General features: G+C 45.9%; 1 protein-coding gene across 1 annotated transcript in view; it reads left to right on the top strand.

The window, feature by feature from the left end:
- Positions 1-16588, top strand: part of LOC139798421 (hexokinase-1) — a 39171-nt gene that overhangs the window by 19127 nt on the left and 3456 nt on the right. The window contains exons 5-17 of the mRNA XM_071749027.1: positions 1442-1537; positions 2721-2820; positions 2913-3096; positions 3321-3476; positions 5373-5606; positions 7094-7398; positions 7995-8143; positions 8247-8366; positions 9423-9518; positions 10528-10627; positions 13009-13192; positions 15184-15339; positions 15984-16217. Of these exons, the coding sequence (XP_071605128.1) occupies positions 1442-1537; positions 2721-2820; positions 2913-3096; positions 3321-3476; positions 5373-5606; positions 7094-7398; positions 7995-8143; positions 8247-8366; positions 9423-9518; positions 10528-10627; positions 13009-13192; positions 15184-15339; positions 15984-16217 (2114 nt within the window). The remainder of the gene's footprint in view (positions 1-1441; positions 1538-2720; positions 2821-2912; positions 3097-3320; positions 3477-5372; positions 5607-7093; positions 7399-7994; positions 8144-8246; positions 8367-9422; positions 9519-10527; positions 10628-13008; positions 13193-15183; positions 15340-15983; positions 16218-16588) is intronic.

The raw sequence follows: 16588 nt of genomic DNA, 5'->3' as shown, positions 1-16588 counted from the left end.
ACATTGAAAAATTATGTTTTTCTGGAATCTGTGGTGCACATTTGTTTGTGGGTTGCTGTATATGCAAGACTGTGCTTGCCTGAGTGCTGGTTCCTCGTCCTTGGTGAGCAGAACGCAGGGTGGACCTAGATTGCTCCTGAGAATGACAAAGTGGCACCACATGGTTGGGTCCCACTCAGCCCTGCTGCACTCCAAGAACTCCTCCATGCTGCTGAGGCCTTGCTGGCAAAGCAAATAAAAATTCCTTTCATGTGCATACAAAGAGAGCTGCTTTTTGCCAGTCTGGTTTGACCAGTTTCCTGAATGATATGCAGACCAAGGGGCCTTTTTGACTGCTGAAGCTGTGACTGCACAGTGGGCTTCGTCCATGTTTTTCTGTGCAGCAGCACAGGGCTTTGCTGTTTTTCTAAATGATGCTAGAGATGATGGCACAGTGGCAAAATTTGCAGAAACTGAGTTTGTGGTTTGTGGTTTACTGGTACTACTACTGCTCTGGAAAGAGTTGCCCTGATTCTTCTGTCCCCTGTAGCTTTGAGTCTAAATGCTATCCCAGTTGGAAGGGTGAACATGCACAAGGTATGGTTCATTTTTAAGTTGAGATAATGTGCACCAGGCAAATGTGCACCTGGGAAATGGCTGCTTGTGCCTATAGGCTTCAGCTTTTCATGGACTCTTGTGATGTGAATATTATGATGGGTATGAGAAGCTGATCTGATCTGAGTTGTCTTTCCTATTGATTACTGTCAATGCTCTTTTCTTTCTTTTATTACTGCTTATGTGTTTACTGAGTGCTCTGAATCAGCTAGGCACTATCTGAATAAAAAAAAATTATATGTAGTCATTACTTTGGGGGATTTGCAGGCTCTTTATGACAATTTGCAGACAAGGAATTAAATATCAGGATTTTCTTACTGATTCTTGCCTTGAGTCAGGGACATACATTGCTACATTTCCAGTATTTCTATTTGCCATGACCCATAAACACAATCACATGGTGAAACAAGCCCTGACAGCTGGGACTCCAGGCAGCAAATGTGCAGCCTGATTGCTGCTGCAGCCGGGTCCTGGACATAAAAAACCCCACACCCCTTCTCTTTAGTCAGTCCTGCACAATCAGCTTTTTCTGAAAGCAGTCAATTTACATGTCCTAAAAGGATTAAATGATTTTCCAAGAAAAACTGTCGAGGAGTAACAGGGAGAAGAGCAGGCTGAAAATACAAAATATAAACAAGCCATTTTCTAGCAAGTGAGGGGAAAACAATTTCCCATCTTTAAGCTTAGTGTAATGAGAATCCAAGTTGTCTCAGGTTGGATTGTTAGGTGATAGAAGAAGAGATACCTGAAGATGCTTTTGAAGTATAAAATCTTGGTTTTAAGTGGGAAAAATGAGTATGTGCCTTATAATGTCATCCTATTGAGTATTCCTCTTTTGTTTTATTAGGGTATTCTGATAACTTGGACGAAGCGCTTCAAAGCAAGCGGAGTGGAGGGAGCAGATGTTGTGAGGCTGCTTAACAGGGCCATCAAGAAACGTGGGGTAAATTGTACTTCATTCTTTTTATAACTGTATCACTGGCATTTCTCTGTCAGGGACTGACCTTCATGGCACTGACTTGAGTGTGTGATCTGAGTGATGGTGCAGCTCTGCTTTCTTGCATGAAGATGTTGTGGTTCTGTTGTTTGCTGGGAAAATGGAGCACAAAACATTTGAGTTACAATTTTGTAGTTTGTCACTGGCAACCTTCACCAGTTTTATCACTTTCCAAAACCTGAGAAAGTGCTGTATGTCAGTGTCTCAGCTTTTTGGTGGTGTTCCATGTCCTGTTCCTGAGTAGCTGTGTCTGGGCTTGGCTGTCATGCAACTGCCTTGTCTGGAAGCTGGGGAGGTGCAGGAAAGGAGAGGAGAATTTCAAACTCAGTAAACAGTGCAGTTTCTTACTGCTGACTTTATAGAGGGTGAGAATGACCAAGTTGTGGATTTAAGCAAATACAGAGTCACTGAGTGTGAGGTGGAATGAATTTGGGTTTGCATAATGCTTGCAGCCAGGTGATTTGTTGATTACTCAGCATCCAAATTCACTGGAATTTGTATTTGCTCTGTTCTAGCAGTTGTGGACTCTTAAGAAAATTCATGTTTTACTGTCACCAAAGAACATTACTATAGTTACTATCTTTGGACTTGGTGTCAGGTAGAATAAGGAAGCTGGAAAGGAATGAGTACATGTCACCTTTTAAATTGCATTATTTGCTTGTATGTTTGTATTAAAATCTTCTCTTGAATTAAAACCCCCAAATGTTTTACACAAATTCTATGAGAAATACGTAACTTCGGAATATCTTCTAGGTTGAATCCTCAACCAGCTTCATCAAAGTACTCCATGACATGACGTTTAACTGCTGAGTTCCACCCTGCCTCATGTGCAGCCCTTCTTTTTCCTGCCCAAGTGTGAGAGCAGGTCTTTGCTTTCTGGAGTTACTCAACTGCTGTTTTATTGTTAGCCTAGTGCATTAGCCTGCTCTCATTGTCTTCTTGGGAACGTGGGATAGGGAACTGGCAGATGGAGCAGGTGATATTTAAAAAGATGAGCTGTGATATTCAGACAAATTACTTGTCTGCTGTTCCTTATGAAATTAGTTGATATAAGCAAAGTGGTGTAAAATGCAAGGGATGTTTTCCAGAGAAGCCGTATGGTCCCAGTAACATTTTGTTCCTCCACAAGGACTACGATGCAGACATCATGGCTGTTGTGAATGACACCGTTGGGACCATGATGACCTGTGGTTTTGACGACCAGCGTTGTGAAGTTGGCTTGATCATTGGTAATGCACATTGCTGCTGCAGCACACATGTGGCTTCTCTCCCTTTGCCTGGCCTGTTTGGTTAAGCACCTTCTGATGTTTGTTCCCTAAAGGCACTGGCACCAACGCCTGCTATATGGAAGAGATGCGACACATTGACCTGGTGGAAGGTGACGAGGGCAGGATGTGCATTAACACGGAGTGGGGGGCTTTTGGAGATGATGGCTCACTAGAAGACATCAGGACGGAGTTTGATCGGGAAATAGACCGTGGTTCCCTTAATCCTGGGAAGCAGCTGTGAGTGAGGCAGTTATTTGTGAGCTTTGCTGCTTTTGTTTTCTACCCTGTGCTCCCTTTCCCACTCATGATGTGAATTCAGCAGCTCAAGAAAGCTCGGATTTGCCCATGGTGAGGCAAACTGCAGGCTTGGCTGGGTGGTGTAGTGGCACAGCTGGGCTCTGCCTCTGCCTCCCAGCACTGTCTGTGGAACAGTGGGTGACTGGTGCTGTCCTCTTCTACAGGTTTGAGAAGATGGTCAGTGGGCTGTACATGGGGGAGCTGGTGAGGCTCATCCTGGTGAAGATGGCCAAGGAGGGACTTCTTTTTGAGGGGAGAATCACCCCTGAGCTTCTCACTAAAGGGAAGTTTGAGACAAAACACGTTTCTGCCATAGAAAAGTGAGTACCTCTCCAGTTTCATTTTCAGGGGCTCATGGGGAATCTCAATGTTAACTTTCCAGCATCACATTTTTGCACTGGGCATGGCTGCCATCCTGCAGTGCAGGTGCAAGGCCACCATTTAGGGACCTCAAGCAGACAGCCTATGCCCTCCTGCCTGACATTGCTTTCTTTGTCTTTGATGGGAGGAACTATGAAAACCTAGGGGTCCATGCAGCTACAGAGTATATGCACTGAGCTACTTCTCACCCTCCTCGCAGAAACTCTGAAGCTGCTATCCTGCAGCTAGACATGGGAGTGAATTGGCTTAGTGCCTCCTAGCAAATACTTGGGTTGCTCCTTGCTGTATCCACGGGATTGCTGGGCGGAAAGAAAACAAGTGTGACAAGGCAGGGCATTCAGTCTCATAGGCAGTGCCGGCTGCTGCACGACAGCCTCTGAGCTATGTGCCAGTTGGTTTCTTATGGTGTCATCACCTCTTTGGTCAGAGCTTACTGGCTCTTCCCTCCCCTGCATTTTTTAAATTCGCATCACTGGAATAGTTGGTACTGTAGTCACTGGGCTGGCTTTTCTTTTTGAAGTGCTGCTGGTTGTGGTGTACATGTACAGAGGTACTCTTGACTGCAAATGCAACAATGCCTGTTGGCTCTGCCCTGTTTTACTTCTGTCCCTGCAGACTGTCTTGTCTGAACAACTCTCCATTAAAATTGTCTTAACCACAGAGGCACATGTAGTGTACCATTGTCATGTTGAACAATGATAAAAATGCAGTTATTGAGAAATCTGCCCTTGAAACTCCATCTCACTCCCTAAATAGCACTTTGGTTATCAAGTAGGGGGCATACACCCACACAGCTTCAGATTTCTTGCTGATGCTACCATGATGCAAGAATCCTTAAAAAGATGCATGGAGTGCAGTTAGTAATGACAAGTACACTCTTTGTGGTTTTGTCTGGGAAATGACTGAGGGGGACTTGGATAAGTTCTGCTAGAAACTTTTCTAGGGTGTTAATGTGGGAAAACACAGTGGAAGAGGCAGAGATTCAGTGTGGCTGTAAAAGTATGAAAAGAGAGCTGTTAGGATGAAATCACTTGGGCAACCTTTGCTCAGCATTTTGTTTTTCACACTGGGCTTAATAAATTAAGACATGAGCAAGCAAGCGTGGGATTAGGTCTGTGCTGTGCTCAACTGTGGGGCTGGCACTTCCTGCTCCAGAGAGGAGAAGCTGTTTGAAATCTAAAGCATCAGTGTAATGAAAAGAGCATTTAATTCCTCCTGATCTGTAAAAGTGATTGGAAATTGCTAACTTTCTTGGGGGGTGTGCTGAAGGATCTCTCTTGGGGTTATTGCTCAGCTTCAGGTCCGGAACTGTTGGAGCAGTTGCAGCCTGAGCTGTGTGCTGTGCTCCTGGGGGATGCCTTGGCTCTGCAGGATGGGCTTGTCCCACATCCCATCCTTCCTCCTTTCATAGTACATGTAGCTTGCTCAAAACCAGACTTGGTCTGGCCATCTGGCACCATGAAAATGTGGTCTGCTGGAGAAGATTAATGTTTGACAGGTTTCCAGTGACTTAATCTACCTGTTGCCTGGTGGGAAAGGAACCTGAAGGAGGGCTGGCTCTTAGGTGCATATGGGAGTAATTCTGCCCATAGGTGGTGGAATTGTAGGTGGTGTGGGTGCACCAGGTTTTGATGGAAAGCTGTTTCTATCTATGAATACATATTTAGGGCATTTTATTCCAAGACTCATGGAGCTTCCCAGTCCAGATCCCTAAGAAATTTTCTTTAACCCATTTCTCAAGTCCCAGGCAGGGACACCCATGGTTGGAGGTGCCTCAGTCCTGCATTTTATAACTCCCCAGCCAAGGAGTACCCCTTACTCCTCTCTCTTTGTAGGAGCAAAGAAGGTTTGAACAAAGCCAAAGAAATCTTAACCCGCCTGGGGGTGGAGCCATCCCACGAGGACTGCATCGCCGTCCAGCACGTCTGTACCATTGTGTCCTTCCGCTCGGCCAACCTGGTGGCCTCAACACTGGGTGCCATCCTCAACCAGCTGCGAGATAACAAAGGGGTAGGCCGCCTCCGGACCACCGTGGGGGTCGATGGCTCCCTCTACAAAATGCATCCACAGTGAGTCCCTCTGCTTCTGCCCTCAACACTTTTCACCTGCCCCCCGGCCCTCTGGTTTGTAGGAGTTGAGCATGTTCACCCCAAGGTGTCACCCAGGCAGGAGGCTTGGGTGTGAGATGAGGCACCCAAAATCTGGCCATGAGGGGTTGGTCTGAGGTGGGGACATCAGTGGGAAGGAGAGAGGTGTTTAACTGAAGAAGTAGGATGAGATTTTAAAAGTACACGGAAAAAGAACCAAAACCCTGAGTAATTTGTTACCACCAAATCAGTCAAAACTATAGTGGTTTGAGTACATGCCTTAAGGGATCTCAATAGAGCTCTTGGAATGCCAGTTGTACAATATATTGTACAATATACTATAAAAATACAATATATTTTGTGCCCATGGATGGGGCTTTGAGGAGACCTGCATTAATGCACCTTGATCTCCATTTCCAATTTAATATCATTTGTTTTGAAAGTGACTCTGCTGAGCCTATTTTTCCAGGTTTTTTCTGAAGAGATACTTGGAAACCAGGGGGAAAAATTGGTGCTTACATTTCTGTGCCTTGTGTTGTTTTTCCCCATCTTGGAAGTTACATTTTTAATCAAACAGCTGTTTATATTTGTGTCGAAATCAGAGATGAAATTGAGCTCTTCTGCTGTGTGTATACCTAGTCCTGGTAACAGGGTCTGGTGTCAGTCTTGGTGTCAAAAATGACCCCACTACCCAAGACTTATGCTGGGGAATTTTGGGAGGGGCTGCAGGCCTGTGTGTGCTGGGAAAGCAGCACTTCCATAAGAGTTTCCAAGTTCAGAGCAAAGAAATGGAAGAAATATTCATCATGCAGGTGTGCTAGTACAGCCTCTGGCTGGAAGATTTAGCTGTGGGGAGCACAAGCACAGTATATAGGACATACCTTGGCATGGGAGCTCTCTGGAATGACTGAGTGTCATTTGTGAGGAAAGTTTTGAAAGAGGAAGTATGTTTAATGTTTCTTTTTTTGGTTCCTCATCATTTTGTCGAAATAAATGCTTTTCTTATTTAAAGAGAAACAGCAAATTTTGGCAAAGAACACGCTTTCCAAGAAGGCTGTTTTGATTGGCCTTTCCAGATAGGTCCAGGGTGTGGTAAGAGAACATACCTGGGCAATTTCTGTTTCTGAACTGTTTCCCATACCATCCAAACCAGTGAGCCCAGGACAGCTTCATGACTGCAAGAGAGGAGATCAGAGTAGCACGGGAGCCCAGGGAGTTTCTCCCATCTAGGTTCAGTTTCAGGGGATGAGACGCAGGTGCTTCCCCCTGCTTTTTGCTGGCTATTCTTAGGAATTCAGGAGAAAAGAGATGGTAGGGAAGAATTGCTGTTCCCTGGCAGTTTTCCTACCTGTGAGGCTGTAGCTGGTGTGGGTGTGATGAGGCTCCTCACTCCCCTTGCAGCTGTGGAATTTGGGGTGGATGGGGGGAGGTGAGGCAGACAGCGGGCTTGCAGCCTTCCCTCCCCGCAGGTACGCTCGGCGCTTGCACAAAACCACCCGGCGCTTGGTGCCGGACTCGGAGGTGCGGTTTCTGCTGTCGGAGAGCGGCAGCGGGAAGGGAGCAGCCATGGTGACCGCCGTGGCCTACCGGCTGCTGGAGCAGCACCGGCTGATCGACGAGACGCTGGCTGAGTTCAAGCTGACCCACGAGCAGCTCCTGCAGGTGAAGAAGAGGATGAGGGCGGAGATGGAAGCAGGGCTGAAGAAGAAGACTCACGAGACTGCCAAAGTGAAAATGCTGCCCACTTTTGTCCGTAGCACGCCGGATGGGACAGGTAGAGGCTGGATGGCCCTGCTGGAGTGAGGGCACTGATGGGCTCAGCTGCAGGGTGCCCGAAATGGGCTCTCGGGGATGGCGTGTGGGTTGGTGGAGGGTGAGCGGATCGGGTGCAATGAAAGAGGAGAAGCCTCCTGAGCTGTGCAAAGGAGGAAATCCCAGCCCTGCTCTTCTGCTGGTTGCTGGCAGCCTGGCCTCATGGTCCTCGCCCCAGGGTGCAAGCCAGGGCCTGGGTCTACAGGGAGAAACCACAGCTCATAATCAAACCCATATGAATACTGTCCACACCACCTGGGTCATGCTTTGGATTTCAGGGTGGCTGGCCAAATTTCTGCTCCCTCTCTGGGAACAATTGTGTAGGTCCTCTTTCTGTTGTTGGTTTAAAACAAAGCCAAAAACTACCAAAAAAAAACCCCAAACAAACCAAAACCAGCCCAGAACAATTAAGCAGATATAAGAATAATATCCTCCTTTGATGAAAATCTTCCCAACTGAAAGTTTCTAAGAGATTTTAAATCAAAGTGCTTTCTGGGAGAAGCACTTTCTAACCTTTTGCTTATGTTTTTTTAAGTACACATGCAAATTCTTTTACAGAGAATGGAGACTTCCTGGCACTTGATCTTGGAGGAACAAACTTTAGAGTTTTGCTGGTGAAAATCCGTAGCGGTAAAAGGAGAACAGTTGAGATGCACAACAAGATCTATGCCATTCCTATAGAGGTGATGCAGGGAACAGGAGAAGAGGTGAGCATTTGTGTTTCTCTTTTGCAGCACTGCTACTTCTGAAATACCTTCCTAATAGTGTGTAACATGTACAGTTTCAAATACATTACTTTTCTCTTCAAAGCTGTTTGATCACATCGTTACCTGCATTTCTGACTTCCTGGATTATATGGGAATAAAAGGTGCACGTCTTCCTCTTGGCTTCACGTTTTCCTTCCCTTGCAAGCAGACCAGTCTGGATGCTGTAAGTTCTGTAGTATCTTCAGAATCTGCTGTTGTCCATATGCCTGATACCTCTGCCTTTGTGTCATCTGCAAGACACTCGGAGGGAGTTTGTACAAGGGGAGAGTTCGTGCTCTGACCCTGATCAGTACAGCTGCTCCTATAAAAATAGTTCCTTTAAGGACAGTAATGCAAATACCATTCAGCCCATGACTGTGACATTTAAATTTTCCAAGGTGATGATATCCCTTTTTTAAGGTATCATGTTTTTTCTAATTGTACAAACATGCTGGATTGTGACACTGTTTTTTGTGGTGTGGTTTTGTGGGTAGTAAGCGAAAGCCCATTCCTGCTGCCAGCTCCTCCTCTCTAGCTGATCTGGTCTCCCTTGATGGAGCAATGGACCAGGGCCTGCTCTGCTTTGTCACCCTGCAGGTGACAGTGTAGCCTGCAGCGTGTCCCTTTCAAGTATACCTTTTTCTCTTTGCATTCTCTTAGATGCAAGTTACACATAAGTAAGGAGCTATTCCTTTTCATAGAGACTCTTCTATGTGATCTCACACTAAAGTGTTTGAATTGTCAAGTGTACAGAATAAAAATCTGAGTCTTAGTGAAAGTAAGATGAATATTCATGTATTAGGAAGGAGGAAATAGGCAGTGATGTTAAGGTCAGCATTCAAATGTCCAGCTTTAAAATGATGTAATCTTGCTGATGATAGGATGCTTAGTCAAGCCACAGAGACTTGTAGAGTGTGACTGAGAAGACAGATTGTTAGAAAAACCTAGCACCCATGTTGGTGAATAGTGAAGAACCTCCTTGAGCAGAGGGGTTCTGTGAGCCCATGTACCAACTAGTTATAAATATTCCTGGCCATTTGCTGGGACTGTGAGGTTGGAGATGCAATAACCTGTGGTCACCTGGGTGAAGCACTGTGGTCTTGTGCTTTCATGGGCTGGGGAGGTGAGCAAATGCAGGGTAGTTATCAGATGAAAATGCTCAGTATTAGAAGATTGTAGGGTTTTGGGGGATATCTGTAGTGCATCAGGAACCTTAGTAACCTATTTTCTTCCTTTTTAGGGTATCCTTCTCAATTGGACAAAAGGCTTCAAAGCTACAGACTGTGAGGGAGAAGATGTGGTGTATTTGCTTAGAGAAGGAATTAAAAGAAGAGAGGTGATTTATTTTTTGGTTTTGTTTTCTTTTTCTCTTCCTATTTCTCCCTCCCCTGCATACTTGGTGGACTCGTGACACTTGGCAGACCTTGTGAGTCAGGCTGGTTCCCTCTTGCAGTGTTTATGTCTTGAGGAAATGGGCTCTGCCTCCTGTCCTGCACAGAAGGTGTTTGCCTTACAATAGGTCCAAATACAGCAGCCCCTGATGCCATGTTCCTCTGCTGGTTCTGCTGCTGGCATGTAGCCTGACCACCATGTAGGATGGTCTCGAGGGTGTGCAGTGGAAATGGAAGAGCTCAGGCACCAAACAGAAATTGTAATTGGAAATAAGCCACACTGGGGATCTTGTATCATTTGCTTGCTTTGTTCTTTTTCCCAGAGACTTCTAGCTTGCTAAACTTGGCAGAACCTTCAAGGCTTCTTTCAAACCCTCTGACAATTTGCACTGCATCAGAGCATGGGGAAAGCAGGAATTTTCAGTGTAGTGATTGCAGGAATCTACCTGAGTGCACTCTAAATGACAGTTTTGCCCTCTTCCAATCCTTCTTCTTCAAAAAGGGTTAGCAGTTTCCTAGGAAGGGAAGAAATAGTTTGAGGAGAGCATTGATTTTAATTGTTTTATAAGTGAGTGAAAAGATGTTAAAACCCTTTGCTACTTGGATTTGCTACCACACACTACTGTAATACAGAATGGTGATAGCCCTCTACCATATACATTTACACAAGATCTGTGCTTAAATATGTCTAAGGCAAAGAGAATACCCAGGAATATACTTTCTTCTGAAAACATTGTACGGAGTATTGTAGGTAGAGCATGTGAGGAGCCTTAGCTGCCTAGCTAGATTAGTTCCTATTTTTGCATGTGTAAAATCAGGCTGGTACTTTTCAGTTGTTTGTTTCCAATGTGGTTTGACAGAGTTCCTAATGGTGTACTTACTCCTTTCATGCTCTCTGTGATGTGAGAGGCTTCTCCAGACCCAGAGTTCTCACTTTATTTCTCTCTTCCGAAGGAGTTTGACTTGGATGTGGTGGCTGTAGTGAATGATACAGTGGGCACGATGATGACTTGTGCTTATGAAGACCCAAACTGTGAAATTGGACTCATTGTGGGTATGTATTAAGGGCTGCTGTTTATTTGGCACTTTTTTAATTAAGCAGCACACACTGGCGTGTATTCTTGTGGCGACATCCCTGTGATTAATTGAAAATATAGCTAGGGTGTCCGTGTGTGAAAGGTTTTTGTATTAACAGATCCCTTCAGAAGCAAGCTGTGTGAAGGAATTAAGAGCAAAATTCAACAGCCAGCTCAGATCTGTTGCATAATCAGTTGAGATTGCATTATCAGTTGAGATAAGCACAGGTTGTAATGCTGAACAAATCCTGCCTGTTTGAACTGGGAAGGCAAGCAAACGTGGGCTCAGGTAGCCTCACCAGCTCCTGGAGTATCTGTTGGTTTAGCCCATAAGAGTTTCCCTGCCACAGTGTTTAGGTTGCCAACACCTTTCCCTGAGCGTGTGGTCTCTCAGAATAAACTTGTAAAGCACAGCCACAGTTCCTGAATATGATGGAAAGCTCTAACAGACAGGTGGCTGTGCCTGACAGCTCTCTGCCCAGCAGTGACACAGCTGAAATAATGCCTTTGGAAATACCATGCTTGGGATGCCTGTGGCACAAGCAGTGTGAATTCCCAAAGCTCTCCTGAGAAGTGAGTTTTCAGTGGGAAAGAAGGGGAAGAGGCACCTGCAAGCTTTCAGTTGCAAGGGGGCTTGTAGGAAAATAAAACACCACTGAGTTCTCCTCCAGACAGTTGGAAAATGTCCAGGGTGAGTCAGCACAGTGCTGTGTGGGTAGGAAGCTGTGTCTGCACAGCTCTATTGGTGCTGTGTTGTCAGGGACAGAGTTTCCCTGCAGGAAGGACAGTGTGTCCTTGAGATGCTGAGAGCATCCTCTGAGGACTGTTATTGCCCTGCCAGATAAGCTCCCCAGCCAGTGTTTGTGGGGAGAGCAGGGGGCAAAGGTGACCTGGGTACAGCTGCGATAATAAGAGTGAAAGTCCTAGGACTCTGACAGCTCCTTCTGCCCTGCTTGAATTCCCTTGGCTGGACTGATGGCTCTTGCTGAGGAGCCATCCTCATGAGCTGGTGCTTTCCTTGTTCTCCTCAGTCCAGGGAGATGGGTGAATTTTCCTGCTGTTCCTTGGCAAGAGCGAGTTCATGTCATGCTGTGCCCTGTCTGCCCAGAGCTGCCTCTCCTGCCCAGCAGAGCTCATGCTTTGAATCTTCGTTGCTGAATACTTCAGAAACTGACACTGATGAGACCAGGTCTCAGCTTTTCATCTGTTGGCAACAGAAGATTATCTAAAAGCCTCTCAGTCTTAACAGCCTGTGTTTAATAAGTATCCATGTCTTCAGGCAGCTCTCACTTAGCTTGTTCTGGATGACAAGACCTGATGTCAGGAGGTTGGCCAGTGCTGGTGGTCCCCAGCTGGGTTTGATCTGGTTTGGTCTGCAAGCCCAGACTTTCCCCAACAAGCCTTGTGCTGTGGCTCAGCTCTTCCTGCAGCAGGGGAGTGCTGTGGGAAGATCTGTTTTTGCTCAGACTTTATTGATAGCCTAAAGAAATCAAAAAGGAAAACAGACTTGCTGATATAATTGGTGCAGAATCTGTGATGCAGGGTTAAATGAGTGTTTGGTAGGCAGCTTCAAGAAAACTTTTGTCCCAGGTAGCAGCAAAAGCTGCCTCTCTTTGCTAGTAAATCTCTACTCCCTAAGACGTCTGCATACATGGAGCACTTTGTAATTGCCATGCTCCTTAGGATCCTCTTTGAGCAGATGGCATCATTTCAACATGCAGGTAACCTTCCTGCTGGATAAACTGCTTAAGCAATTTGAATCAGAAAAAAACCCCAACCAACCAACAACAACAAAAAAACCCCAACAACAAACCAAACAAAAACCCCCAAACAAACAGACCACAAAACCCCAAGAACTAAAAAATACCCTGCAATTAGCTGGTAAGGCCCCTAGGGTTTTCTTTGACTGATGCCTCAGAACTTGCTGAGGGTTTCAGTTTGGCAAATTTTCCACCAATTTTTATGGGTCTGTGGGTTTTGTAGAAGGGGCTTTGTAACTTCAAAATCCAGCTGTTTGCTTGCTGTGGTTTTGAGTTCAGAAGCACATGAGGGTTGGTGTGCTAAAAGTGCTGCACTGCTGTTTCTCCCTGTGGCAGGGGACCCTCAGCCCAGCTGGTCTGGGTGAGCGTCTTCTTTTCTGAGCCACCCTGAGCAGTGCACCCCAGCAGTAATATTCTCCCTCAAGTCAGTATTACTGATGAGTTGGGGTATTTTTTTGACATTTCAAATGATGATTTGTCTGCATCATTCAGAAAAGGTACATTCAAGATCCCTCAGAAAGTTTTGTCAGGGCTGTAGTGCTTGTTCTAGTGTTGTTTTGTTCCAGACAAAGAATAATTTCAGTATTTTCTTATTCCAGGAACTGGCAGCAATGCCTGTTACATGGAAGAGATGAGAAACATAGAGATGGTGGAGGGTGAGCAAGGACGGATGTGCGTGAACACGGAGTGGGGAGCATTTGGAGATAATGGATGCCTGGATGATATCAGGACAATATATGACAAAGCTGTTGATGACTATTCACTAAATGCAGGAAAGCAAAGGTACTGCGGGATAAGTGGTGTGCTAAGTATGTCAGGCTGCCTTAAGTGCTTCTAAGAGAGAAATAGATTTCTCCCAGTCACAGAAGAGAGAGTTTAAGGGTCTAAAATTATTTCAGCCCTGCTATCCTGGGATCTCCCTCTTCTGTGCTTCTCCAAGTCACTGCTTTTTTGCAGTTTATTTGCTGCCATGGGACTGCAGGAGGGGTTTGGGTGACAACTTTTAAGACTCTTAAATTACTAAGAGACCCTTTTTCTTATTCTGTGTTGTACTGAGGGGACTAAGACAGGTTGTCATTCTTTTGCTCTTGGTGTCAGTTTGATCTGCTTTAGCTGAACTCTCTTTGTTAGAGGACTCTGCCTGTAGAAATCCTCAGCCTAAACCAACCAGCAGGGTTGGAACTTGGAGCTCCTTGCTGTAAAGCAGTCAGGAGCTTTCTATCCATTGCATCTTCCTTTTATTTCAGGCAATTTTATGGATTAAATATATCATGTTGGAAGACCTGCATGTTGGATCCCATTCTGGGGGTCCAGCTTTTGTTTGGGCAAGTGCTTCCCTGCCCCCTCCAAGGAAGAGCTGTCAAGGAGGTGTAGCCAGTGCTAATGAAAGTGGCCAAGGCTTCTGCATGTCTGGACTGCAACTTTTCATAATTTCTCTGCAGCAGTGCTTTGATGCCAGGAGCTTTTAAAAAGACTTTGTGACCAGAGTAAATCTGCCTGAAAACCTGGGGGATGCAGACAAGTTGACAGGTCCTTTGGAAAGCTCTTGAAAGGTTAGGGCTCAAACAGGCCTAGAGATGTAGATGCTGAGTGAGCCTCATGCAGTGGCAGAGTTGGCATGAAATAAGCAGCCAAAGGCAGTAGTGGGGACTGCCAGGGGGATAATTTATTCTAGAGAGAGTTAGGCAGTCAGGATGAAGGACACTTGCTGGGTACAAGCCCAAGAGTGCTCATAGTATTAAATGGACTACGTGGCCTGCTTCCAGCAGGATGGCATGCTGGGATCCACTCAATCCAGGGCAGAAACTCTGCTTTAGAGCTTCAGGAGGTATCGCTGAATGCACTTTTCAATAAATGGAAGAGTGTTCAGTTTTCAATGGTAAGGCCACAGCTCCTGGACCCCAAAAATAATCCATTCAAACCAGAATGATGCTGGAGGAAAGGAGTGCAAAGCCGAAGGGCAGCCCTGTGTTGGTGTTGAGCATTGCTCATGGATCCCTTCTTGTTGTGTGCTGGGAGGAGATCTGGAGGTAGATGATATTCCCTCTGCCTAGCCTAAGGGTAGCCCTGCTTGGGTCCTGTGTACAAAGGGGGTGTCAAAAGGGGTTCTAGACTGCTTGATGCCTCCCTGTAGTTTTTGGATGACTGGCTCCTTCCTGAAATTCACTGAAAAGCATAAACCAGCCCTGGCCCTTCAGCTTGCTAGATTACTGGTCAGTGATCTGTAAATATCTGCAAGCATGCTGGGCACACCTTTTCACAGATTTTATCTTTCACAGGGTTTTGCAGCACTCCCTTAAAAATGCTGCACTCACAGTGACTGTACCTTGTAGTTTTCCTGTGATTTTGCTGCACAGACCCACAGAGCTGTTTCTGCTAAAGGTCTCAGGATTCCCAGGTGCTGTGAAGTGGAGATGATTTTTCCAAGAGGACTGTAGTTTTGGCTTTCATCTGAGCACCAGTCTACTCACTGGTCACAGGTTTTCATTTCTTCCATCTGGGAGAAATACCAGCCATTGTTAACAGCCTGACTGGGGGAACATGACAGTGAGGAATAGATTAAATAGACGGGTTCACAGGGTTTCGCACTAAGCCTTCATGCTTTTTCTTGGCCAGTTTTTTTCTAGTAAATGGCTATTTTGTGTAAGTTGGGATGTGTATTTTGTGTCCCCAGTGTGCACATGCAGGACACCTGGCTGATAACACAGCTCCAGTGCTGCCTTTGGAAATGTGAACAGCATCCCTCTGAGCTGTGCTGCTGTCTTTCATTGCAGGTATGAGAAAATGATCAGTGGGATGTACCTGGGGGAAATTGTCCGCAATATCTTGATTGATTTCACCAAACGGGGGTTCCTGTTCAGAGGCCAGATTTCGGAGACACTGAAGACCAGACATATCTTTGAAACAAAGTTCCTTTCTCAGATTGAGAGGTAAGAACATTGTGCAGGAGGTTGTTTAGAGTGAAATAATGTGGTCACGCTTATCTGGTGACACTGCTGGAGGGGAGGGGCAGCTGGAGAGCATTGCTTGGTTCTCCAGAGATAATTTTTCTTTCAGTAAGAGCCTGTGCATGTGCAGAGGACTCTTTACATCTGTATTTCTAGCAGCACTTACTGCTAAATTATGGGAAGGGCTGTCAAGGATTCCCTTCCTGTATGATTTTATTCGCTTGCTTGGAAATCAGGTCATATTCCTGTGCCCCATGTGTGTGTGGAACTATGTTGTTTTGTTGAACTGAATCGATACTAGCTGAGTGAGCACTTCTTTACTGGATATTTTCATGTTTTTATTGCTCCCACTCTGTATTTTAAAGTAATCTGAAAGCCAGTTGAGTCTTTTGAGGGGAAAAAACCAACAGGTTGGTCATTAAGAATATTTTCCTGAAATGATCTTTAGTAAGAAAAGAGAACGGGAGAAAATGCAGAGCTGGACTCGGAGCCTCCTTGCTGCCTGTGCTCCATGTGGCCTGCCCCGTGTGGGTGTGTGGGTGCAGCGTTCAGTGCAGTGGGGTTTGTGACAGTGCCTTGCCTGAGGGAAACCTTTCATTTAACACTGTGTCCTTCTGCTTCTGCAGTGACAGGTTAGCCCTGCTGCAGGTCAGAGCCATCCTCCAGCAGCTGGGGCTGAACAGCACCTGTGACGACAGCATCATTGTCAAGACCGTGTGCGGAGCAGTGTCCAGGCGAGCAGCTCAGCTGTGTGGTGCTGGAATGGCTGCAGTTGTAGATAAAATTAGGGAGAACCGAGGATTAGAGCACCTGGAGATAACGGTTGGTGTGGATGGGACTCTGTACAAACTACATCCACAGTGAGTATTCACCTCCCTCCTCAGCGTTGCTTTGCTTGCGATCCGTAGCACTTTTGCTCTTGACAGAGCAAACTGGTCTGTCTTTCTTGCTGTGATAAGAGCCAGAGAAAAGAAGTTTTAATCAGAGGTTGTCAGGGCTTTCTAAAAGGCAACAAGAGAAGCAAGAAAGACTTGTGAAAGATTCTTGGGGCAGTGACAAAGTGAAGGGGAGGTGAGCAAGTTGGAAGCCGCACAGCAAGGGAAGGATTTCTTGGCTATGCAAAGGCAGTGACAGAGCAGTGCGGAAAGGTCTGGTGCCTCTTTTTGAGGGATATTTCTGTTCAGTGTCAAGGACATGGGTAGCTGTGAAGCAGTGGCAGGTGAGGGCAGGA

Source organism: Heliangelus exortis, chromosome 7, assembly GCF_036169615.1.
Source record: "Heliangelus exortis chromosome 7, bHelExo1.hap1, whole genome shotgun sequence".
Classification (NCBI taxonomy): Eukaryota; Metazoa; Chordata; class Aves; order Apodiformes; family Trochilidae; genus Heliangelus; species Heliangelus exortis.
The sequence above is the reverse complement of the archived record's forward strand: the minus strand, read 5'-3'. Positions and strand labels throughout refer to the sequence as shown.